This window comes from Pseudonaja textilis, chromosome 2, assembly GCF_049901715.1.
Source record: "Pseudonaja textilis isolate UNSWEBS1 chromosome 2, rPseTex1.2, whole genome shotgun sequence".
NCBI classification, from domain to species: domain Eukaryota; kingdom Metazoa; phylum Chordata; class Lepidosauria; order Squamata; family Elapidae; genus Pseudonaja; species Pseudonaja textilis.
Window position 1 is genome coordinate 198,936,578 of NC_141991.1, and position 26,590 is coordinate 198,963,167.

The 26,590-nt window shown below is 38.2% G+C and overlaps 1 protein-coding gene across 1 annotated transcript in view; it reads left to right on the forward strand.

Moving 5' to 3' along the window:
* Positions 1-12,800, forward strand: part of ERCC6L2 (ERCC excision repair 6 like 2) — a 59,491-nt gene extending 46,691 nt beyond the window's left edge. The window contains exons 19-20 of the mRNA XM_087923217.1: positions 8,055-8,242; positions 10,600-12,800. Coding sequence (XP_087779343.1) covers positions 8,055-8,242; positions 10,600-11,530 — 1,119 coding nt within the window. The 3' untranslated portion in view covers positions 11,531-12,800. The remainder of the gene's footprint in view (positions 1-8,054; positions 8,243-10,599) is intronic.
* Positions 12,801-26,590: the final 13,790 nt, after the last annotated feature.

Consider the following 26,590-nt stretch of genomic DNA (forward strand, 5'->3'; position numbering starts at 1 on the left):
ACTGGAGAAGAACTTGTCAGTCAAGAGAGAAACAGGATTCATGTTTCTGGATGCTTAGTTTTACATTCAGAGTGCTTCATTTCTGCAAGTTTAGGAGTGCCTGCTATTAGCCTTTCTCAAAAAAAGGATCTATTATTTTTATTTTCCATTTAGGAGATGCCTGCAGATGAGAGCTGATACTCTGAAATGCTTTGCAAAGGGAACTAAAATAAAAAATCCTAATCAAGGATAAAATGCAGAGTCTTAAAAGCCTATAACATAATTCACACTCAAAAGCCTGTAACATAGTGCAAAACTACAAGGAGATATAGATTTGCCTTGATTGGTAGCTACCAGATTTGGACTGCAGAAATCTGGATAAGCAGTAGATGGCAACAAAGAGAAAAGCTGTAACTTGACCAGATTTTTGGAATTGAAATCTGGTAAACCCTATATTTATGCTCCTAAACATGAGATTATACAAAACAGATGTCTTGGTTAAAATAAAAAATACTAAGCCAAATATAATATCTATATGAGTAGAGAAATCATATAATTGCATTGTGCATTATAGTTAATTTGTTGTTTTAATGCATGGTCACAAAATATATACTCTGCCCCTTGGTTATATAGACCCCTTTTTCTGTCAATTGCTTGTTTTCAACAAGTTTACTTAATGTTTCACTGAAAAGAAACATACAAAGATACCCATTGAATTGAGGATTAATCACTATGGCAACTGAAATGTGGTGACTGAAAAGGGGATGTATTTTCCCCTCAGCTTCCTGCCAGCTGTCATATTCAACTTTTGCGGCATGAACCCAGTCCAAAATATAGACAGTGATCAGTGCTAAGAAACTATATCTGTATTTTTATAAATTGGTACAAGTATCACACTATAAAAGAAGACTTAATCCTTTGAATTGGATGACAGACACTTGGCACTCTTGACAAAGTTTGATAGAGAAATAACAGGCTGCTTTGTAGTAAAACCTGGATTAATGGTAAACCCCTCTTTATGTTATTGCGATGTGGTGTAAATGAGAGAAGAAGCCCCCTTTTTCTGCCCAGTGCAGGTCTTAAGTTTTCTACAGAATACTGTACATTAAAAATTAGGGTTATTAAGAACTTATTGTGGCTCTTGAGTTTTGTATTACAAAGATACTTTTTATTGGTCATATAAACAAAAGGTTTTGTTAGCTGCATTAGGTTTGAGTACTGATCATCTCTCCTGAAGTTGGGTTCAGCGAGAATGCTGAATATGGGAGAAAAACTCACCACTTTCCATTGAACTTTTTGATTCACAACAATGAAAATGCATGGTTTCAAAGAGAGACAGAGAAAAAAGAAGTAACCACACAAGGCTCTCATAAGTTTTTGTCATATAAATGTGAGCTTTTCTAGAGTATATAATAAAATAATTATTATTTATATCTATTAGGTATAAGCAATAGGCATAATATTTTTTGAATTATTGTTAAACTAATTTCTTTCTTTTATTATTCAAAAATTTTATTTAAATCTTTTAGTTTAGATCTTGCTGTATAAAATTGCACACTCTCACCTCCAGAATGAGAAGGCAAACTATGATCCAAGGGATGTACATTTGGTGAAACAAAGGAATAAGGCCTTCTCTGTGGTTGCTCCCCCCACTTTGGAATGCCATTTCCCAGAAGATAAGATTGATCCTCACCTGATAGTTTTTTGGAAGGCCCTGAAGACATGGTTCTGTCAGCAGGCCTGGGGATCTCTAGGAGGTGATACGGAAATAATCAAGTGGTTGGAGTAAAAGAGAGACTGGCAGAGCCAGGGGTAGGAATTAAATGAGGCATTAGCTTAGAATTCTTACATAGCCACAAGAAAATGAAATTCAACTTCCCCCTGGATATCATTGACACTTACCTAATTTTGTTCAGGTGCAAACCATTAATTTGAGAAAATTCTGGTGCATAGGCTTTAAGCAGTAAATCAATAATTTAGAACCTTTGTGTGTGGACCTGATTTTTCATGCCTGAAAGCTTGTGTGATTGTGTGATTGTCACCATTGGGGATGGAAGGTGCATACAGATTTTTACATTGTGAATTTTTAATGTAAATCTCTGTACATGACTTGGGCAGTCATATAAAGTTGTTTAATAAAAAAGTAATAATACATTGCATATAGGGAGCCATTTCTTTTTGACTTTGGTAGACTTCCCTTTGTAAATATATACAGTCAATTTCTCAATTACCATATATTCTCTATTTTTGGTCTCCCAGTTTTGTATCATTGCCAGGTTTATTTTTTCAATATTATGTCAAATGAACATTTGTCACTGTCAGCATATATTTCCATAAGCTGTGACATTTTTAATGTATACTGTGGAATAATTACTAATAAAAACATTCGTGATTTTAATTCAGATTTTATTTTCAAAACTCCCAGAAATTTTTGATATATTTCTTTTTCTTTTATTTATTTATTTATTTGCTTCAACACTATTAGAGTGATGCTAGAAGAATTTTGAATCAGTTTACTGTGTCTGTTTATAAGAATTACAAATTTCAGTTTGTAATATTTTTCCAAAAAGGGCCAGGAAGATGACTAAAGACATCTCCTTATAGGAAAACTGTGAGGAAAAAGCCAAGAGAGTGAAGTGAGAAATGAACTGGATTTTGATTTATTTCTTACATTGTATGTTACCTCAGTCACAGAAGTGACTTGAGGCTGTTTCAGTTTAGCCTCTAGGGATTCATATGAAAGAAGATCTTGATGTAAGGTGTTTGCATTTCTAGAGAAAAGGTAGGATACATGTTAAATATATATACATATAATCAGTTGATATATAAAGAAAAGAAAGAAGTGGAGTGTTAATTTTGGGAATAATCTAGTACAAAAAAACCCCACACCATTGTAACAGTTGTGAATGTATTTCCTAGTCAGGTGGACAGGCTCAAGGAATCTCAGATGCTCAAACTTCCTCAGTTTACAGAAACAGTGGATAACAGTGGGGGAGAGATATTCTTTGCCACAGATACAGAGAGATATCTAACAACTCCCTCTGTTATGTATAGAATTTTTTTTACAGATAAAAGTATAGTTGAACCAAAGAGCAGGCAGGAGAAAAAAGGTGGACATGACAAGGAGGCTTACCATCTCCTCAGCAGCCTCTGTTTAAGTTGGATCTCCCAGAGAAAGTTCAGACAATTGGAGCAATTTTTCTTCAGAAAAAAATTAACTTTGTAGAAATGGTAAAAAAATCAATCCATAATTTTGTATCAGATTTTGATTGATATTTCTGTGTGATGCTAATTAAGCTCTGTTGACGCTTGTTCTTATTTATAAATTATGATATTAAACGTGTAACTCAGTTTTGCTTTCCAGCCTTTAGACTGAACTAAAAAAAAACCCTTTATTTATGTATAAATTTCTTGATATACTATCACTTCAAGACAAAACATCAACATCACAGCAGAAGCATCTTGTGGCCCGCCTGGCTCACTGCATATACTTCGTATATTTCTTTTTAAAAAGTAGACTTCATATATATATTTTAAAAGTAAAAGTTGGTTTTGTTTATGTCTTGTGAGATTGATTTATTTCGCCAGGGCTGGTTGAAACCTCAAGTTACAAATGCCAAACTGCAGCCAGGAACTTGCATTATAACAATTCTTCAACTTTTAACCTTCATTTTTACTTTTTAGAAACTGGAAAAACAAAGCAAATTATAAGATCCTGATCTCACATTGGAATTTGAAGGAAAATGCCCAATGATGTGCTTCTGGATGGTTGATGGTGGCAGCAAAACTAGTCAAGCCATAATCCCCAGGCCAGGGGCTTTTTGGAGACAAGGCCAGGGGCTTTGTGGAGAGTTGGTTTGAGATTTCCAGCCTTGTATACATGAGCTCAGCTATAAGATAAACATCTAGAAATTAATTTAATTTTGGAATGGCATTGACATTCAAGTTGTCAAGATCTCAAATAATTATACTTTAGCAAAGATTCAGACAGTTTGCACAATTTGTTTTTTGTTTATTCCTATTTTGAACTATCAGTGTTGCTTTAAAATTTGCTGGTTAAAAACAATATCAGCAAACATTTTCATTCTTCTACGATACCATTTGAAAGTGTTTGGAAATGTGTTGAGCTTTATTTCTTGATAGTCATTTGTGAGAACACTGCAGATCTTTAGCTTGATTTACTGCCTTTCTTTGAATGTTTGACAAATTCAAATGAATTCAGTATTCCTGCATAACAGACAGCTAGTTGGTTTGTTTAGCTAGCAGGGTTGTTGTTTTTTTCTCTTTCCCCATAAATATTACTTCAAGGATAATTTATGAATGCTTAAGCTTATTCTGCCATTATTTTATTCAGCTTTAGGGCAGAAACTTAACAGTTAATTTTCAGTAGAGTGTTTCAAATACCAGCTTTGTAAGCACATTTAGCAATGTTTCTCCCCACCACCACCACTTCAAATTACAGATCCCATCTGTAATAATTTATTTGTACTAAGAAGAACTGCATTAGTTTTAACAACATTTCTATTCCCTTAAAGACAAGAAAGTTTATGGGCTTCTAGTCTACTTAGAAAACTTGGTTATTTTCCAAAAAAATAAATTAATTAATATGCTACTTTTCTTCTTAACAGATGTGCGGGCTGGTACAAGGTTATCATCTAAAAGTAACCGTATTAGTTAGGTTTCCCAGTTCTATCATCTTGCTGTTTTTATCATCTTTCTTCTCCACCTCAGGATAGGCAATACTGATAGGACTGATGGACCAATAATTTGTTGTAAAACACTTTCACATGAATGTTTGTAATGATATAAGCCACTTTCAACATCTAGTCAATAATAACTAAGATCGGGAAACTAATATACTCACAGAAACTTCCTTAGGCATTACCATGGTTGTTCTTCCACTGGCTTTTTATAAAAAAATTTAAATGCATATTTTTTTAATGGATTACTTGGCAGAGTTCCAACCTCCTGCATTATCTTTATTTTCATTAATGCCTTTAAGTCCCAAATGGACCAAACTTGCTTAATGTAAAAATAAAACTTATACCATCCACTATTTTGATCTTCCCATCTACCCAGAATAAGTATAAATATATATAGTAAAAATGTACAGATAAAAGAACATCCTGAAACAGGGAATAGGACTAGACATTGTAGTAAATAGCATTTTATCAGTGCGCCCCCTCCCCCCCCCGTCTGCCTGCACTATGGAATAGCCCATCCCCTGTATAAATCTGAAGGAGCCCTACCACCCTGGCCATCCATAAGGCCATTGAGGTCTGTTTCCCTGGATCAGAGTTGAGCCCACACATATATGTTTGGCATAGAATTAGAATTTAGAATTCTTTATTGGCCAAGTGTGATTAGGCATACAAGAAATTTGTCTCCAGTGCATAACAACAGTACATGCAACAATAGTGATAGATCATCATAGTCATTGTAAAAATAAATCTATCATAAAACATTAGATATAATACTTCGTGATAGTCATGGATACTAAATAAGCAATAGGAATGTTATGTTGCCTAGCTCATATTAAATTATGTGAGATTTTTTTTTTACTTCTTGTTAGTTTTTTGTACACCCAAACATGTTTTTTTGTGCCTAGGCTTAATTCTATGCCTATTCATATTCAGATGCAGTTTTGACAATTCTTATTTTAATCTAAAATATGCAACTTTCATTATTCTCCGGGAAGATAATGAAGAGGATATAAAATAAGAGCAAAAGGCAGAAGAAGTTAGATTGCAACATCAATAACATTAAAGTAATTACAGTGGTTTCAAATAGTGGCACCAAGATAAAAATTCACAACAAGTAAATTGAGTCAAAATAGGACTTTTTTTCCTCCGGTTCTAAAATTGACCAAACAGAAGGGAAAGAAATTAAATGAGGACTATTACTTGGATGCAAAAATTAGCATGAAAAACATCTGGCAAAGCAAGAACACTAAGGCATTAGGCTTGGAACCAGGAGATTGTGAATTCTAGTCCTGCCTTAGGCATGAAAGCCACCTGCATGACTTTGGACCAATCACTCTCAGGCCAATTCACAGAAATGTTGTGAGGAAAATAGGAGGAAGAAGGAGTCTTAGGCATGTTTGCTGTCTTGTTATACGTAAAAATAATAAAGTTGGGATAAAAGTAAATAAATAAAACCAACTAACAATAGTAGGTGCTATTGTTTTTCCTGTAACTGCTTATGGCATTTATAATTCGACAATAAAAAAGAGAAAAAAAGTAAGACTCCCATAAAATCAGAGTTGGGAGACAGCTATTACAATATCATAAGAAGCAAAAGTAACAAAAGAGGAAAATTTAGAGGAAAGTCAGAAATCTTACCGCAAAGTAAGATTACTAAACTAAGACTACCTTCTTTACATCAAGACCCCAGTTTCTAGGAAATGGGATAAAGATGCCCTTGAGTCAATCCCAACCTTTATATGGACTACTTCCGTATAGTTTTATTTCTATACAAATTTATATTATTATTAAAAGTGATTTACTGTTGCCTTCTTTTAGGATATTTTTTCAACTTTACAAATCTGGTCAAATTTGACCCCCAATTTTTCAGATGGTCCCCCATCAAATACCAACCAGACCCAATCCTATTTAACATTTACAATCATGTAATTTCTGTTTGTTCTAGATCAGGGGTGTCAAACTCGATTTCATTGAGGGCCGCATCAGAGTTTTGTTTTACCTCGGGAGCCAGAGTGGGCATGGCCAGCTCAATGTCACTCATGTCGGGGTGCCTGTGGTGGCCTGAGTGCTTGGCCAGCAAAAAGAGGCACCCAAGCTCCATTTTAGCCTGAGACGGCTTCCTGCAACCCTCTGCTAGCAAAAACAGAGCTCGGGAGGGACACGGGCAGCCCTCCCGAGTTCCATTTACACTGGCAGAGGCACCATGGGCTGGCCCTTTGCTATTTCCAGGGCAACCTGCGGGCCAAATCTAAGCACCCCACGGGCCAGAGCGGCCCCCAGGCCTCGAGTTCTAGATAAGTACTAAAGTCTAAATTGGGTTAATTTTAACTGAAAATAGTTGTGAGCAGCTACAAACTGGGAGAGTGTGAGTTTTACTCCCAGTCTAAGCACAAAGCCAACTAGATGACTTTAGGCTACTTATCTATCTCTGGGGATTTATCCAGAGAATGGCTAGGAGTCAACTGATGTTGGAAGGTGAGGTAGGGATGGAGGGTGAAACTAATCTACTTTAAAGGTTGTTTAGAAACTACAGTTGGTCCAAAATATAGCAGGAATAATATTTCTTAACAATTGTATTACTTTATATTTGCCAGTTTTGTTTCTTCTGTTTCTTGCTTGTTTCAGAGATCAGTTATAAAGCTGGGAACTAAAATAGACATGTTGGTCTATTTCAAATCTTAGTTATGGTATATGGAAAAAAATAACTTTCTTTATATGGACCTGCCCAATTCCTAAAATTCTATGCTACTACTATCATTGAAAGTATAATGGAAGGGGAAAAGGAACAGAAGTGAAAAAAATATGAAATGTTCATAGATCAATTGGACATCTTTTTCTTGATGTAGATTTTGAAACTGACAATCGTTCCTGTTTCATTTTCACATGTTTTTATTTATGCTGATTTTAGCTTAATTTTACTTTTTTGTTTAATTCTTGATGTTACTATTGATGTTATGTTTTAAGTTTTATTCTATTTTGGTTATTATTTACTCTTTGTATGCTTTATAGCTTGCAGAAAAGGGATATAATTGAAATTTAAACACTAGTGTAAACTGATTCCTCAAAAGCCTTTCTTTCTCTTTTTCCTTTATATGAGTGCAGGAAATAAATAGGTCTGTTGAATATCACTGCAAAGAAACCATTAAGAGCTCATTATTGAAAGTGATCATCAAGTGGCTAAAGTTTTGGTGACATGTTGATTAAAAATCAGTTTCCCAATAAAAACATTAAGCAGTTGTTGGTGAATCCCATCAAAATAAGGTCAAAATCATTTTGACACAAAATCTGTAAGGAAAAATCAAGCATGGTATGAGAAATAATGACAAATAAAGTAACAACTATTAATTGTTTTTAACTTTAAATTTGATTTAGAGAAGCAGACAGAGTCCTGAAGATGTTCCAGCAAAGAGAAAAAATGTGAAACAGGATCATTTAACAAGTGAAACCAGCAGGCCTCCTCTCCTTTATATTATACATCCTGTACACCAGAAACAGAAGAAGGTTCACCGGATAGGCTCAATTACGTTCCTGGTTGGAAAGACACCTAGAAAAATCCGCAGGTAAGATTACAATGTTGGATTGTAAAGTTTTAAGTGACCACAGGTTTTCTGAGTCCTGTTTAAGTTGTATTGAACAAGATTTTATTTCTCTTCAAGTTTTATTTGGAATTACTACTCCTTATATTTTGCAAACTATTTATAAATATTTGTCTTTACAATTATAGTTTTTTTGCAAATCAGTGCAAGCATTGCCAGTAGTCTATATCAATTAATTTTTGATGATTGTGTGCAACATGCAGCTGCAGCTGAAATTATTCTGTAATAGTTTAGTGTAACAAAATGTTGTGTTTACTGAATTCCTTCATTCCCTCACAAATTATTATAATGATATACATTTACAGCTATGGCATTGTTTGATATCTTTTTTTCATTGGTAATACAGGTAGTCTTCGACTTTAAAAAGTTCATTTAATGACTGTTCAGAGTTACAACATTACAGAAAAAAGTGACTTATGACTATTGCAGCAACCCCATTGTCACATGATCAAAACTCAGACAATTGGCAACTGACTCATATTTAGGATGGTTGCAGTGTCCCAGAGACACTGATTCCTTTTTTCAATCTCTTGACAAGCAAAGTCAATGGGAAATCAGATTCACTTAACAATATGTTATGAATTTAACAACTGCCATGATTCACTTAACAACTGTAACAAGAAACATTGTAAAATGATGCAAAATTCATTTAACAAATGTTTCACTTAGCAAGTGAAATTTTGGGCTCAGTTATTTTGGGCTGTAAAGTCAAAGACTACGCTCTAGAGACTTCTACCAGTAATAAACAGGAAAAAAATCCAGAGATTGAGCTTAGTGAAAAGCCTATGTTCTAACTGAGCAATCACAGTATAGATATTTAATTGTAAGTATTTGATCTTACTATTGGAAAGTGACTTTTGAGAGAAGACTAGGAGATGAAACACTATTTCATTTCTGCTGACCTCATCAAGATTTGTAGAAATCTTGTGTGTCTTACATAAGATGTGTCTTATGAAGTTTGCATTGGCCAAGAGTGTCACGTTTCATTTCAGAATCAATGCATCATAATTTTATTAGCCTTGATCGCTCACATCCCCTATTCATGAGGTGAATTATTCCTAAAAATCTCCAAAATGGTTAGGATAGAAAACGAAGCAAAATGATAGTTTAGGAATACTTTCTTTGATGTGGTCTCTGGAGATTTTCATATGGGGCAGTTTAAGGCTAATGTTCTCCTACATGGGGCCTTTGTCATTTCAGAAATAAACAAGTAAGGAAGTGGCCTTTAGAGGCTTTGTACCTCTCTTTAGCTTACCATACCCAGGAATCTAGACTACAAAATTGAGGGGGATAGTCTTAGCAGTCACTGAAGTCAGTAACCTAGTTAAAGAAACATATAGGTATTTGAGATCATTAGGTCTTAATGACACTTCTGTAATGAAATACATTGCTTTCTTGGATTGGGACAATTATATTTTTAAAAAACGATTTGTGCAAATTAGAGTAGAAATCATACTTTATTTACTATAAAATAAATATGGACCATGAATATTGCTAAATTTACTATAATTAACTTAGTGAAAGTAGAATTATTAAAGTTACAATCAGTATAAATAGTAATATAATAAAGATAGAACGCAGGTGGAAGGAAGGAAGACATTTTACCAGATCAGAAGCTGTGACATGCTCTGTGAAACAAAATTCTTGTGCTTTGTATTTGAAAAACTTGGCTTGTGCTTCCTTGGGAAAAATTCCAGAGGTTGTGTTTATAGAAAATTAGGGAGCTTTTTCATGTATTTTAGTAAGAAGGATTGTATATTGAGAGATGAGTAAATAAGTTTAAACAAATAGGTCTTGGTATTTTTGTTCAGACAGCAAACTCTAATGACACAATAAATATTTTTATATTTTCTAAAAAAAAAATCTCTCAATTTCTTCACAGTCCTTGTTTGAAAGCTTTTTGAAATTTTGAAATAGGAAAGAAAACTCCCCCCCCCACAACATCTCTGACAATTCACAAATGTCCATATATCATTATTTTTCAGGGGCTGAGGGACCAGTTAGGAAAAGTCTTTCTCTTCCCTATTTAGTATTAACATTTTTCACTTGCTTAATCTCACAAGGAGAATGATTAAAAATAGTGAATGATAAATCAAGGAATTCAGACCATGCTGTTAGCTGTAGCTCAACCTTTTTCTCTTCCAAAATAACTCGCTGACCTAGATGTAGTTGTAACATCAGCCTTTTTATTTTGTGACAATATTTCCACTACTTAGCCCTAACCTGGTTTTGAAAGAAGTGTCATTCATTAACCTTGATAATGGTTATCTGGTTTTCTGTTCTTTGAGAGAAGTAACTATCCTTTTCACCAATTGTTGCAGGAAGCAGTTTGAGGAAATGGCAGATTTTTTTAATAAAGCTCCTGTGGAAGAATTTGCAAAATACATCACTCAAACTACATCAGAAGAAAGGCAGAAAATGTTGAAAGAATTTTACAGTGCAAAACATCCAGAGTTAAAAGATCTTTTAAAAGTTGATGTCCCAGCTTCTGTTTCAGAAGGAAACAAGGAAGATGGCAGGTGTAAAACCAAGTTCAGGAAAAAAACCTCCATTTCTAACCACGTGCAATTGAAGTCTGATCTTCCTATAGATCTCGGTGTTCCAGGTAGATCTGATGCTGAAGAAAAACAATTTGTGTATAAGCTTTCTGTACAGGCTCCTGGGAGTCAAAATGGGGAAGACAAACAATTGCCAGCTGATACTCTGGAAGACAACATTAATGGGAGAAACAGTCAGGCATCCAAAGACTTCATGGCATCTGAGTCACTAACCGGTAAATCAAGACTAATTGAGAGACTGTCTGCAAGTAGTTCTAAAGGACAGCTGAATTTGAAGGAAACACTGTCGCCCCAAAAACTTCTTATGTCTGACTCAGAAAGCAGTCAGGCTGAAATCTGCCAGAAAAATGCTGTTGCAGACTTGCTAGGAGACACCTCTATTTTAAATGACCTCTTCACAAGTAATGAAAATAGTCCAGCCGAGATACCCAGGAGGCCTCTTAATGGGCCTGCCGAAAAAGCAGCAACTCGACCAAAAGATTTCTGGGACATGCTGAATGAAGAGAATGAGGAGTGTCTCCAAAGACTCACAGATGTGACAGCCATAGAGAAACTGTGTGAAAGACCGTCTTTCACTTCTTTGTTCAAAGAGAAAGAAGAAAGTGAGAAATCACTTTGGAAGGAAAATGACAATTTCTTATGGAAAATAGATAAGAAATCTGACGATGATGATGAATCTTTTTCTGGTACTTAATGTGGAATTTAAATATTGAGGGAGAAAAAAGATAAAAATGTTCACAGGTATCCTTGAGTTACGTTTTATTCCCAGAACTGGCTTGATACATTTAATTAATTTAAGTTAATTAAACAACTTAATGCATTTCAAGCTTTTTAAAAGGCTTTTTCAAGAATACCTTCCTTTCAGAAGTCTTACAAAGAAAATGCATGTATTTATTTTTCAGCCATTTTCTATCTGTTTTAAGGAAGTTGCAAGAAAGAAAAAGACAAGCCTTTAAAAAGAAGTGAAGAAAATTCAGAGACATCGAGTGAGGGTTCTTCCCTATTTTCTGTTTATTTCAGTGGGAACTGGAACAAATAGTTTTGAAAAGCTGAACAGCCTTTCTGCACATTTGCAAAAGGCAAGTAAGTGAGTCACTTGATCAGTTTGAAGGGAATCAATTGTATTTCAATTTCAAATTAGCAATCCAATTTCAAAAGTTTATTCGATGTGGAGATTTTACCAATTTGCTTTGTAGTCAAATCTCCACATTGAAATTTCCCCTCGCCTGCAAAGTATTATCCTTCCCTGTATGAAAAAGCAGCATCTTGAGGAGGTTAAGCAGAGTCTCATTTTCCTTGCATGCAAGCTCTGAGGTCGACTACATTCCTCCCTTTCTACTTAGTTAAGTTACATGTATTTTTATCATGCATTTAGTGTGGTCAGGCCACAACAGATTTTATAGTGTCGTGTAGTGAAAAACTATACTCTTTTAAATTGTTCATGCTCTGGTGATGTTTGGATCATAGGGGTTTCTATTACATTTCTGAAGCAATTGGAAACTCAATTGGGACTACATTGAAAACAGTATAGGCTTGGACTTAAAAATAAAAAACAATCTAATCTGTAAACACTTGGAAATTGTGAGGTTATGTACCAATTAAATCTTGCTTAGAATAGATTCATCAAAATAATGGGATTGTTAGATTTAAATTCCAATTTTTCAGTAGGTCTTCCCTGAGCATTATTAAATTTGATACAACTCAAAATGTTTTGAAAATATTCAGTGAATAACAGAAAATGGTTGTACTCTACAATTCAGAGAATATTTGGACAGAGAGAAATTCTCCTGCAATGATGTAAATAGTAGTACAGGATTGCAGTGCATGAATTAGTATTTCTACTTACTTAAAACTAAAATTATCAGTGTATGAAGTATATGGTAATGTCCCCTTATCTGTTTTTATTTAAAAAGTGAATTGTATTTTAATAAAAAAAAATTAAAAGACTTCTTTTTTTAAAAAAAGCATTTTAATATCTGAAATGAGTAATTATTATTAATGTGCAGGATATCTTCTTGGGTCCATAAAAACTCTGGATGTTAGAATTTAGCACATCTTAAAAAGACAAATCTTTCATAATGTTCTACTATTCACCATTTTTTTTAATAATTTGACATTTGCTGAGTGGATTGTATCTTTTCACTTCAATACATACTTTTTACAGATCAGCAAAAATCACATTATGATATTGGCTATTTTACCTATAAACAATTATGTGTCTATGTACTGTACATTATTTTAAACATTGACTAACTGCATTTCACCAAAGCCAATACCTATGTGGTTGTGACAGATTATTAAAAGAGATTAGGAAACTTTAACTTGGATAATATTATTTAAAACTGTCTGTTTGGAAATTTAAAAAAATCTTGCTTTAAAGCATAAAGTGTAATTGTGTCCCCCATTGAAGTCTCTTAAATGTTTTATTCTTCTTAAATGGGTATTCTTTTAATCTACATGATAAAACAATTTAAAAAAGTATCCCTTGCAATTTAAGTATAAACTAGAAAAACAATGACAGATCTTTAAATGTGTTGCCTTCACTAGCAAAATTACATTCAGAAATGTATCTGTCTTGAAAATAGCCCTTGTTGAACTGTATAGCATGTTCAGACATCAGCACAGGAAATGTTTTATGATATTTTGTATTATGTCTTAAACCATTTTATAATAATTTTTAAGGTCATAAAACATTTTATAAAATTTGCCAAATTTCAACATCACAGGAATTATGGGTCTCACATTTTGGATACCTTCTGTAAGTTAGCCCATTTGAGGTACCTTGGTTCAAGAATTGTTGCCCTACAAAGCACTGGTTTATCAAATTAAAATATAGATATCTATATTTTCCTTTGGGAAAACAAATTGCATTAAATTACATATACATCAAGAGAAGGCACTTTAAAATAAAGTGAATAATCAAATAACTATATCAGGAACTGGCAGCATAGAGGCAACTCTGCATGAGATCTTGTAGGTTGCTGAAATCTCTGGAAAAGAAGTTGAAACCAGACTTTGCATGATGGCAATAATGGAAATAAACAAGTAAAATAATATATTGTTAATAGGAAGAATGAAACAGCAATTCTCATTCACCAAAGTTAAGAATATAAGGAAAGAAATAGCTGCTTCCTTACCTTACTGAAAATCAACTTCTCTTCAACTGCTCATAAAATGCTATACCTTACAAAACAAAGGCAGTATGTCAGCAACTTTAGGCCCTTTTTTTCAAGCACACCCACAGTGAAATAACAGTCATAGCCCTTATGTTCTTTCCCTTTCAACTTGGTGTGTTTTCATGTATATCTACACACATTTACAATTTCCTCCATTCAGTAGCAATTCTATTTGCAGTGCGGGTCAGAGATCATTGATGCTGTCTAGGCGTGATAAATGTGGTAAGTTACACACAGAAAACAAACACTCAGGTGTTAGACTGGAACTATTCAACATATTCTGGTATCAAATTTCTAAGGGTGCTCAGAAAGGCACCATCTGGTGACACCCTGGGGTTGAGTCACATTTTAAAGAAATGCTACTTTAATAAAGGCACAAAGTATACTTTACCAGATTAGTGAAGGCTTCACTGGACTTCGTGAACCTGTTAATGTAATCAATACTGGAGCAAAACAAGAATGTTTAATCCAAAATTATGCTGGGACTAGTAAATATATGAACTTAACCAAACCAACTATGGAGTTCTGTAATGTTTAGACCTTGGTCAATCCTCTGAAGCAATGAAATGAAGATGAACGGTAGATTAAGAGCACAAGGAACTCTGCTCAAAAAGTCACCTCCAATGTTTGAGAATCACAGTCTGCTTCCAAATACTTATCAGATGTCATGCCTAAGCCACATTAAATACTGCCTACCTGCTCAATGGGGGAAGCGGCATCATAATAACAAAGCCTTGCCAATTCTTTTTTTGGTTGAAGAACTTGTGAGATACCAGACAAGTCTTTCCCCAATTAGATCGATTGTGTGTTATCCAGTGGTGGGATTCAAATTCTTTTACTACTGGTTCTGTGGACATGGCTTGGTGGGTGTGGTTTGGTGGGCATGGCAGGGGAGGGATACTGCAAAATCTCCATTCCCTCCCTGCTCTTGGGGGAAGGTTACCTACCACCGGTTCTCCGGACTACTCAAAATTTCCGCTACCGGTTCTCCAGAATTGGTCAGAACCTGCTGAATACCATCTCTGATGTTATTTTATCGTAAAGTTAAAAACATACTAGGTGGTTAGTGTCTTAACAAGTTAAGCATCTTGAATGAATCGGGTTTAGGTGTTTGAAAAGTGAAATTAAAATACAGCAAATAAATAAATGGAGTTCCAGGAAAAGAAGAAATGGTAGATCTGTCTAACTTTGCTCTGACCCACCACCATTATTTCAGCCCTGCATATCCCAAGAATTGAGACTACCCCTAACAGTCCACAATTATTACTTAACTGGTAGCAATTGAGATGGATCATAGATTGATAATACAGCAAGTTGGCTGCGGCAGATTGTTCCATTCCATACTGAAGGTTACCTTTCTCACCCATTTTAGTTTAGCGTTTGAGAATCTTTTTGTACCTGTTTCCAATCTCAACAATACATGTTTCCCTCACTAGATGATCTTGCCAATGTAATTGCCTTTTTTTAAAAAAAAGTCTTTTGCAGGGCAATATTTGCACATATGGTTATATTATTAGAAAATCCCAACTTTCCAACACTTGTTTTTCCATCAGACAGCAGACTACCAAAAGAGAAGGTTGCCTCCTTCTGTAGATTACATCTTGCCCTGATCATAAAGAGCTGTACTGTAGAGCAAAATAAGTGGTTTTGTTTTCTTATCATAAAATAAGAAAAAAGTGGCAAAGGTCTTTCAAATATAAGGGCAGATAAAACTCTCATGTTATAGTACCATGTGTTCTGTACACGTGGTATTGAGCCCACCTTTTAAAAATGCTCTTGGGCAGAGCTGTCATGTTAGGAAAAGGCCCCATTTCTGTGGGCTTCCCATAACTGCCTTCTTTACCATCTGCCTGTAGAACTCAGTGTTCCCTCAGTACTACTAAAAACCAACGTAAGGAATTGTTTCTTTTTAGTTTAGTCATTCCTTGACACCAAATATCTACCACTACCCTAAAATAAATTTGTGAAGGGATTATTTTATATGATAAATACATTCAGCCAAATTAAGTGTACTTAAAAACAATGACCTCCACCCCCACACAACTCACTTCTGTTCCATAAACCTAAAGTTTTCACATGATATATCACACAACTCCTTGGAAGACTGCAGGGGTTGTGGGACATCATCATCTGACACTGAAGTCATATATGACTTGATATTTCAACATCTTCAACATTGTAGGAGGTAGCAAAGGACATTAAGGGTATATAACCGTGATGGCAAATCTGTGGCACGCGGAGCCATTTGTTCTGGCACATGAGCTGCAGGCAAACTTACTGCGTATGCACACACCTCACAGCTGATTTGGGGGGGGGCTGGTTTGAGGCCTTTTTTGGCCTCCCGGAGGCTTGGAAAAAACCTCTGCAAGGCTTTTTAGTCCATTTCGTCACTTCCTGTAATACCGGAAGTGTCAAAATAGGCCCATAATTCTGCCTGAAAAGCCTTGCAGAGGCTTTTTCCAAGCCTCTGGGAGGTCGAAAAAGGCTGCAAACCAGCTGAAAAATCAGCTGTGAGGCGCAGTGCAGGCAAGGGGGTAGCGGGGGGGATTGCATGTGCATGCACAGGGGGCATGCATTGCATTGTGGGTGCTGGCACTCAAATGCATGTGAACTGACACATGCGCAATTTTTGGCACAGGAGTCCAAAAAGGTTAGCCACCACTATAATATACACTTTTAAACAAATAATCTCCATCAGAAGTTTCACCAGGATGTTGTGAATGGCAATATCTGAGCTCGAAGATAACAGAATGCTAGCGATACAACATCCAGAATATTTTCAAAATGAGTTATATACTCAGGAAGGTTTCCAAATGAAAGCTATAGGTGATTTCAATTAAGTTGAAAAGACTGATAGCTGGTATGTCAAAATGTATAATACATATCAAATGGATATTTAATGCATAATAGAAATGAGGTATAAATAGGATAAATGATCCCATATCACTTAGGTTTTTATATGAAGGGATTAAGTATAATTCACTTCATGCTTATATTTTCTAACATTCCTTTTTGACAAGAAATGTAGCAAAATTATGAGAGATCTGAAGGGTTGTGTGGGGGTAAATAGATGGATGGATGGATGGATGGATGGATGGATGGATGGATGGATGGACAGATGATAGAGATAGATGATAGATCGATAGATGATGGATGGATAGACAGACACCGACAGACAATAGACAGACAGACAAACAGATAGATGATAGACATTTTAGCCCCTTAATTGGAGAAGGCAGCTTATAAAGAGATAGCACGAGATTGCACCAGTGTGAAGCATGCTTCTCTCCAAGTCTTCTGTATTGGCTCTTTGTATTGTCAAAATTATAACATTTTTTCAAGGAGGAAAAAATAGCATTGTCTGGAAATGACAAATGAGTAGCACCACTTTGAAAGAATAAAACTAGAGAGCACATTGCATGGCACAAAAATAGAGTGCCTTTTTTAAGCTACCAAACAAAGACATGGAGTATCAGGTGAAGCCATTTTCAAACTTTTATTTCTTCTAGGTTGCCTTTACAAATAGCCAAAAGAAAAGTGCCCAGGACTCCCCTTCAACTCCTCCTCTAACGTTGGAGACATATTTGAAAAGACAACAATATACAGATCAGCTGCCTTTTCTTTTGGGAAAAGAAAAAAGAGCATGCGGTGGGGAAAGGATTTTAGTGACTTTCCTCTTCACCGTGGTAAGCACATACTGTAGTAATCCATTTTTTCATCAGCTCATTGCTAACAATCAGCCGCCTAAGCTCTGAAAACCTACTTTTGCCATTCATTGTAGTCCGATGCTTAAAGGATTTCATGTCAGTCATCATCTTGTTTTGGAGGAGGAGGGAGGGATGGTGGCAGGAGGGGAGGTGGAGAGAATAGCGAACAGAGTGAGCCAGAGTTCAGCAATTGCTGTGGTGTGTGTGTGTGTGTGTGGTCTGAGGCCAATTTCTCATGTTTTACAGGGTGGGTTTCATTTTCAGTTCAAGCAAAACTTGGTTCTCTGAATGCCTTCCAAAATACAGACAACGGTTCTGTGTTGGACTGCTACTATTCACAAAAGCGAATAAGTGAAGTAATTTCACTCAGGATGGATCCTCCCTCTTCCCGGAATGCTTAGGTATAATAATCTGAAAGCAAAAAATGGTCGTGAAAGACTAAAAATTCAGAGAGGCCAGTTGAGCTTTCAATGTTAGATTACAAGGACACAGAGTTGATATCTATAGGAGATTATGAATCGTGGTCGGTAAGGAAACCAGAGAAAGAAAGTTTTCTTGGTTGGGAATGAGCTGTCTGTATCAAGGACTCGACTAGGATGCTAACCATGTCAGCATTATATTTTTATTGAAGAAATTGAATACAAACCAATTTTAACATCCACCAAATAGTGTGTTTAAGCAGACCTTGTACCCAAATCTTTTTGGAATAAAATGTTTCCTGTAGCGCCATGTTAGCAACCTTTATTTAAAAAATAATAATAAAGAAAACAAATTAAAAATATATTTTAAAATATTTTATAATATTTAAAATTAAGACACTGTCAGTGCTATGTCTTCACACGGGTTCCGCGGTGGTGCATTGGTTAGAATGCAGCACTACAGGCTACTTGTGCTGCCTGCCAGCTGCCTGCAATTTGGCTGTTCGAATCTCACCAGGCTCAAGGTTGACTCAGCCTTCCATCCTTCCGAGCAGTGGTGGAATTCAAAATTTTTTACTACTGGTTCTGTGATGTGGCTTGGTGGGCGTGGCAGGGGAAGGATACTGCAAAATCTCCATTCCCTCCCCACCCCACTAACCTGCTTTCCAGCTCTGTTCTCCTGTGCAGGGCAACAAAAGAAGACCCAGCCAATCAGCTGGGACTTGGGAAGCAGAGAATAGATTTCCACTACCGGTTCTCCAGAGCTGGTCAGAACCTACTGAATACCATCTCTGCTTCTGAGGTGAGTAAAATGAGGACCCAGATTGTTGGGGACAATATGCTGACTTTGAAAACTGCTTAGAGAGGGCTGTAAAGCACTGTGGTGCTGTATATAAGTCTAAATGCTACTGCTTAAGGAAATCATTTTGATTCTGGGATCAACAAGCTTAATGGCGCATCCAGGCAGTAGACTATTTTAGTGCAGAATGTCTGCAAAGACCTGAATGTGGTCTCCCTGAGCTCCTTCTCATGTACTATGTCATGTACATGATAAGGAACAGTTAGTCAAAATTTATGGGGATGTCCATTCAGGACAACTGTAATTGTGATCTCTTTACTGTAATAAAGAATGTCATGGCTGAAAATATTATTACATTGGTTGCTCCCTTTCCTTACAAATGGAAAATGGAATGCTCAGTGTTCAACTAAAGGATGTCTTGTAATTTCATGCTCATTTTGGGATTTTAATTCTGTTCTCCAGCATGTTATCATATGTCAATATTCATAGTTTAGGATCTAAACTTTCTTTGTAAGTGTGATGACCTGTAGTCTGTCAAAATAACCCAGAACCCAAAACATATATTAAAATCCAGTAAGGCCTTCAACTTAAATTCACTGTTTTATTAGGCACAGTTTAAAGTCACAAAAGTAAATAATGAGGCAAACAGAAAACCAAAACAAACTACATTGATGAGAGTTCCGAAGCAAGCCAAGATAACTAATCATAAACTCCAGGAAAATAACCGAGAAACGTCCATGGGAAGAATGCCAGCAAAGATAAACCTCTTTCAATGTGAACACTAAATTGACTCCTGCAAATTCTAACTGCGTAGTTGCAAACTTATATACATAGCTCACACCTGCAAGCCACAAGGAGGATCATGGTAATCTCCTCTTGAGTAGACCTCACTTTTCCCTGATCCTCTCCTCCCTGCGTGACCCAGGATGGATAGGGGATGGAGCCTCCTCTGACTGCTCAGCCGGCCTCTCTTCCTCAGCCTCCTCCACCACCTCTGGAGCCACACTCCCACTCCCTGTTGGCTGTTCCTCCTCTTCCTCAGAGTCAGTCTTCATCAGGGCATGACAATAAGCTTATTCTCAGTACAGTTAGTCCTGGAATGCGGAAGCCATATTCCTTAGCCTTTCTAGGACAGGGGTGTCAAACTCAAGGCCTATGGGCCAGATCCCGGTCTGCAGGATGCTAAAATCTGGCCCGCAGGGTTGCCCTGGAACTATTAAAGGACTGGTCCATGGTGCAGTGGTGGGATTCCAAAAATTTTACTACTGGTTCTGTCAGCTTATTTGGTGGGCGTGGCTTGGTCATGTGACTGGGTGGGCATGCTTGGTGGTCATGTGACTGGGTGGGTGTGGCCAACTCAATGTCACTCATATCAAGGGGAACGTTGCCTGGCTGCTCCCCTCCCAGCCATTCCTTGTCAATTAAAAATAATAGCACAGAGTTTTTTTTCTCTCTCACCCCCTTCCTTCCTATTTCTTTTTCTTTCTTTCTTTTTCTTTCTCTCTTTTTCTCTTTCTTTCTTGATCTTTCTTTCCTTCTTTCTCTCCCTTCCTTCCTTCCTTCCTTCCTTCCTTTCTCCCTTTCTTTCTTTCTTTCTCTCCCTCCCCCACCCCCCCCTCTCTCTCATACACACACACACATGCACCTGTTCGGGATGGTGGCAGAGGGACTGCTGCAGCGACCCTGCTATGGGAGGTAGTCAGGATCCCGCCCTCCCGGTTAGAGCACTCCGCCGCTGGTAGCGTCTTCGTTTTATGTTTCTTCCATTCACAAAAAGCCCAATGCCACTTTCTGCTTCAGCTACAGCGGGACCTCACAACCCAGTTGAGAGGAGAGCCTTCTGTTGTCTGCAGCCCTGCTGACTCCCTGAAAATGGGACATTCTGATCTGGCACAGGAAGCCGGGAAAGCTGGTAACCTCCAAGGAGCTAAAACCTCATGCATGCCCATCGCAGTAGATACCACAAGGGCCACCCAAAGCACATGTAGCCTTGGTGTCCCCAGACAGTGTCCAGTAATCTGGACTCGGGGTGCTGAGGGTACATGTGCTTTGCATCAGGTCTGGTCCTTGGTGGCAAGATAGAAATGTGGCTAAGGGGACAGGAAGGATAGTCTCTAGGTGACTTACTTGGTGCCCTGGCTCTTTCCACCTCCAGGACAAGCAATGAAGATGCGGGATGGGAAAAGGAGGAAAAGAAGTGTGAGAAAGCCCAGGAAAGCAAGTGGGGGGATCCACCACCGTTTGCTCAAGGACAGTCACTTTGCACCACTACGGCGCAATACAGGCTACAACGGAGACACAAGTCATGCCTTGGCACTTAGTTCCGTGGCCAGTTTCCCCCTGCCCTCTCCAAGGTTCTCTCTCTCTCACGCACACACACACACACACACACACACTGGTCTGACTGGGACAAAATGATCCAGCAAACTCCAGAGCAGCGGGTGGAACAAGAAGGCAGAAATCAGGTGGTGGGGACGGTGGCAGGCGGCAGAGGCTGGAGCATGCTGCGGCCATGTCTTTCTTCCTTTCACCCCCAGGAGAAGGAGGACACGAGCAACGGAGGCTGGAGCATGCTGCAGCTGCGCGTTCTTTTTTTGCCAGGAGAAGGAGGATGTGGGCAATGGAGGCCGGAGCATGCTGCAGATGTGCCTTTCTTTCTTTCACCCCTGGGAGAAGGAGGACACGAGCAGCAGTGGTCCCAGGGGACAAAAGGAAGAAAGCAAATGTTCGCAGCGGTGCTATTCCGAGAGGGTGGGGTGGGCAGAAGTACCAGGGCTGCTGCACATGGGCACCTCCGCACCCCTCTCAGCCCCAGTGCAGTAGAGATGCCCCCTAAGGGCCACCCGCCCTCCCGCCCACCTGCTGGCCAGGCCAGGCTGGAAGTGGCATGTCCCCTGGGAGAAGGAAGAAAACAAATGGTGCTGCTAATCCAGGACCCATGTCCAGATGCTGCTGCAAATTGCACATAACATGTGCAGCCCGGAACATCCACCCTCCTGGTCTCACCAGGTGAGCCCAGAGATGGGGGGAATAGCTAGCTAGGTCGCAGCCAGCGCTCCCGCCTGGGATGGGGCTGCACCAGCAACGAAGCGAGCCAAGTGAGCCTGGGATCGGTGGGGGTCCCTTGGGGTATGGTGGGGGAGAAGGAGGCAAGCTCCAGAGATGGTAGGGGGGCTAGCATGACTTGCAAGATCGGAGCTGCTCAGTTGGGGCACAGGGCCAGGCACCATGTGGGAAGGTAGGTTAAGCCATGAGGACCCCGTGAGGAGTGACTGGGTGGGGCAAGCATCGAGTGGGGCAAGCAAGAATTGGGTGTGTGGGGCAAGTGAGCGAGCAGCAACCAGTTTGGGGGAATGGCCAGCCAGAAGTCGCTACTAGTTCAGCGACCCATGCCAAATTATTACTACTGGTTTTCCCAAACTGTTGCGAACTGGCTGAATACCACCATTGCCATGGTGCCTCTGGTGGCTAAAATGGGCCGCTTGCGTTCCCCCCCTCTGCCTCATTTTCACCCTCCATGGCGGTCTGCAGCACTCTTTGGCCTGAAAAACAGCCAAAACCCGGGTCATGTAGCCAGTTTTTGGCTGGCAGAGTGCTGTAGGAGGCTTCTGTCCCACCCCACTTTCCCACCTACCCCTTGAAAAAGGATCCCATTATAGTACCTGCAGAGCTGAACTTAGAGCAGTAAATGCCCACAGCTTCTCTCCAGGGGCAGTGGGTACTGAGGCATGTGAGAAAATACACTGGCACATGTTTGTGGATGCTAGAGGTATTAAAATAGCCAGTGCCTGCTTCTGATTAATATCCCAGTCCTTCAGATGAATGGAATGTAAACCGCATAACAATTATTGGAAACGCTTTTCTGTCTGTCTATCCATCCATCTTTCTGCTCACCCACAGGACTGTGGCCTCATTGAAAAATGTCTTCTGATGATAGAGTAGAAACAACCTTCTAGAAGCCCAAACCACACTGACTCCTCAAGACTACAATCAAGCCAAAAACATAAAAGTGGAAGTGGAACATTTCATGTTATTTAAAGGTAATCAGAGAGAATTGTTAATTGAAATAAGGGTCACTGCCCCGCTTTCATTGATAAAAATACAAGGAAAAGAATCTTGAAGTCCTTAGTCTTGTGACACTGGAATGTTACTTATAATTAATTTCAACATCTGATTTCAAATCCATCTGGATGCTTGGTCCATTTGTACCATAAATCAATCCTTTTGCTATTTATTTTTTGAAAAAGAACTTTTTACATTTCTAATTAAAGCTCTTCTCTTAAGGATCAACTCATTTAATGCTATAAAACTTGTCCATCCCAAGGTTCCTTATACAGTGGAACTTTGGGTTGCAAATGCTTCTGTTCATGAAAAAATCGGGTGGCGAACAAAAAATCCACCCGGTTTTTTAATTGGGTCACGATTTAAAAATCGGGGGGTAAACAAAATTGGCGCGGAAAGATTCCCTTTCCGTGCTGATTTCCCCTTTGGCGCCATTTTTTTTTGTCCGGGCATATGTAGGCAGTCATGCTTCTGTTCACAAGTAAATCAAGTTGCGGCCGAAATCCTGGAATGGATTACAGTTGCGACCCGAGGCTCCACTGTAGCTGAAAAACAGTCAGCAAGCAATTTCTGAACGTTGTTTAGAAAAGGAAGCTTGTGAACATCCTGTGTCTATAAAGATGCCAACTTTCCTTTGAGCAAAGATGGTTTTCCCTTGCCTCCGAGAACTCTAAACCTGCTGAAGACCACTGTCTTGCGATCTCCTTGCAAAGTGCAACTGCCTGGAGCACTTGTGAACAATCTTCACAAGTCCTTGTCTGGAGAAGAATTACAAAGAACCAGACTACTTGCTGGCTCTTCATTTCACTGTGGTTGTCAGCTTCACTTTCAACAGAGCTGTCATCAAGTTGCCATTTCTTTCCTTAAAATCTCAAGGCCCTATTTTTTTTTAATCAAAAACATCTTACTTATCTAGCTTCCTGGGATTACTATGAATGATTCTATGAGTAATCCTGGGACTACTATGATTACTACTAATATGATCTTCCAGGGTTGATTGCCAGGAGAAGAAAATTAAGATGGCAGCCAAAACTATGTGATCAAAGCCCAGCTCTTATTTTTATAAGCACTTATGCTTTGTTGCCCATTTTATCAATTGAAGGTTCGTTTTATTTATTTTATTTCTGTTGGTGAAATCATAATTCTCTTGTAGCCTGCTAAGGGCAACCTGATCATGGTCAATAAAAGACTGAGCTAGCTACTTCCCATTACAGTTTCATGCTAGTTATTCCCTGTTACCAGGATTGCTTGTTTGAACAGTAATTAAGAGGAGAGCAGAAAGATTTACAATCCATTTTTGGCGTGCAATCTAAACCACAAGTTATAAATCTGTTTTTCTGGATGATATTTTGTTTAGGTATTATCCAGTGGTCAGAAGCAGGGGAGGAGATCAAAGTGGAGAAATGCAAGCAATGATATCTCATTTTAAATGGTCAATAAATTGGGTTTAAGAAGGTGCAATTCTGTTACATCTTGGCTGAAAATATATTTGGTAAAACTATGTCGCATTTGCATTTGATGTGTACAATATTGCACACTGCGAATAACTATTTATCCAAATATTCCAGCAGGAAAAATATTTCTGTAGATGGTTTTATATTGGGCAGAAAATAAAGAAATTGGCAGAAGCTGCCACTCTGTTAATTTGCCTGGCAAGTTTTCTTAGCCACATCCTTTTCCAAATGATCTGTGAGCCTCTGGCAAGGTACTTTATAACCACTACTTTTTCTCCAGGTTATTCTCATTGGCTTTCAGAAAAATGCATGCAAATCCAGTATGGAAGGGCAAATGGAGAAATTCTGGTTTCCAAGCATCGAAGAGCACCTAGAATGTCTGCCTATTTGTTGTGTTGCATTGATACTAAATGCCCATGTTTGATAGATTTCACTGCTACATCCTTTGGGAGGATGGAAAAAGCTATGTAGTGGGTCTTGTTTCTCAATGGGCATGGACATCTCTTTCAAATGATGCCCTTGCTTCTCCTGAGTAGGCCTGGAAGACAAAGAAAGTAGTTGATGCCCTTGTTCCCTTCTGGTTGGATTCTATCCACTTAAACTTTGGCTGTGTCCAAACCAGAGGTGGTATTCAGCAGGTTCTGACCAGTTCTGGAGAACCGGTAGCGGACATTTTGAGTAGTTTGGAGAACTGGCAAATACCACCTCTGACTGGAGATTTTACAGTATCCTTCCTCTGCCACGCCCACCAAGCCATGCCCACAGAACCGATAGTAAAAAAAAATGAATCCCACCACTGGTCCAAACTGCAACTGGGATGAAAATAACTCTTTATGAACTCATTACTTTGTTTGGCTGGGCCCATGAGAAGAGCAGAATTGAGAGACAGACTATGTGTGGGAGACAGAGGAGCAAAAGGCTTTTATCTGACACGCAAGCACTTGAGGCACATTGAGATAGCCATGCCCATATTTCTGATTCTTAAATTTTCAGATTATATGACTTTGCTTCTCCAAAGACTCGGCTTTCTGTTCATTCTGGACAGATCCCAACAGAACCATCTGCAAGAATCGATGAAGGAGGCCCAAACTGAGCATTTCATTTCTAACATCTGTGGGTCGTAACAAGGCATGGGATGGTTTCAAATTGCAGCAGTAACTGCTGTACAACCCATGCTAAAATAAAAACTTTTTAAAAGAAAATAATAAAAACAGGCAAGCCAATCTTGGATCGCTGGCAAAAGCTTGTAATGTAATAAACTGAGTGCAGCAGCTCAGGGTTTGCACAGCAGCTACCTCATCTTTCAGTGCAGCTGTTTTCTAATACTTTGCTGGCCTCTAGAGGCATATGCAGCATACAGACTGAGGCAGAACTCTTGCTAATAGAATAAAATGAAAAACAGCTTGTTTTGTCCTTATGTAAGAAATAAATGTAGTCCTCTACTAAAGACCACAATATAGTATATTATTTGTATATACTGCTATGCAAATAAAGCAGTTTAAATCTTATAATTCATTCTTTTGCACAATCCAAAACATACCGGTATTTTCAATCCATTTTGTAAAAGGGCTTGATAGTTCTTTTCCACGAGGACAAATCCAGCTTTCTTAATGTGCTGGGTTGTACTGGGATCACAGCTCCCCAAATTTCTAACCAGCATTTATTTGGGGGACGCTGAAGGTGCCAAGGTAGGGGGCAAGGCTGAAATCATCAATTGAACAAAGCTCTTAGTTCTTCATCTCTGCAATGCTTTCTGCTTAATGGCCAAAATCACAGAATTCAGCTAAGGGGATCAATTAAATGAACTATTTGTAGGCAATACAATTGGCTGAGTTAACACAATGTGCTAAAAGCCAACCAATCAAATTAAATAATTCAGTGCAAGGTTTGAAGAATACCAAATCATCAGGAAGTTTCTTTTAATCAGTTTTAATATAACTACTGGGTTATTATTTTAGTAATTCAAAGTTTGGAAGTCTTCCCAAAAGCCAGGCATCACCATCATCTTCATCTCCTCCTCCTCCTCCTCCTCCTCCTCCTCCATCACCACCACCACCATCATCATCTAGAACATGGGTGTCAAACTTGTGGCCTCATGTTGCCATCACATGACATTTTGTGATTTCCACCACCGCCT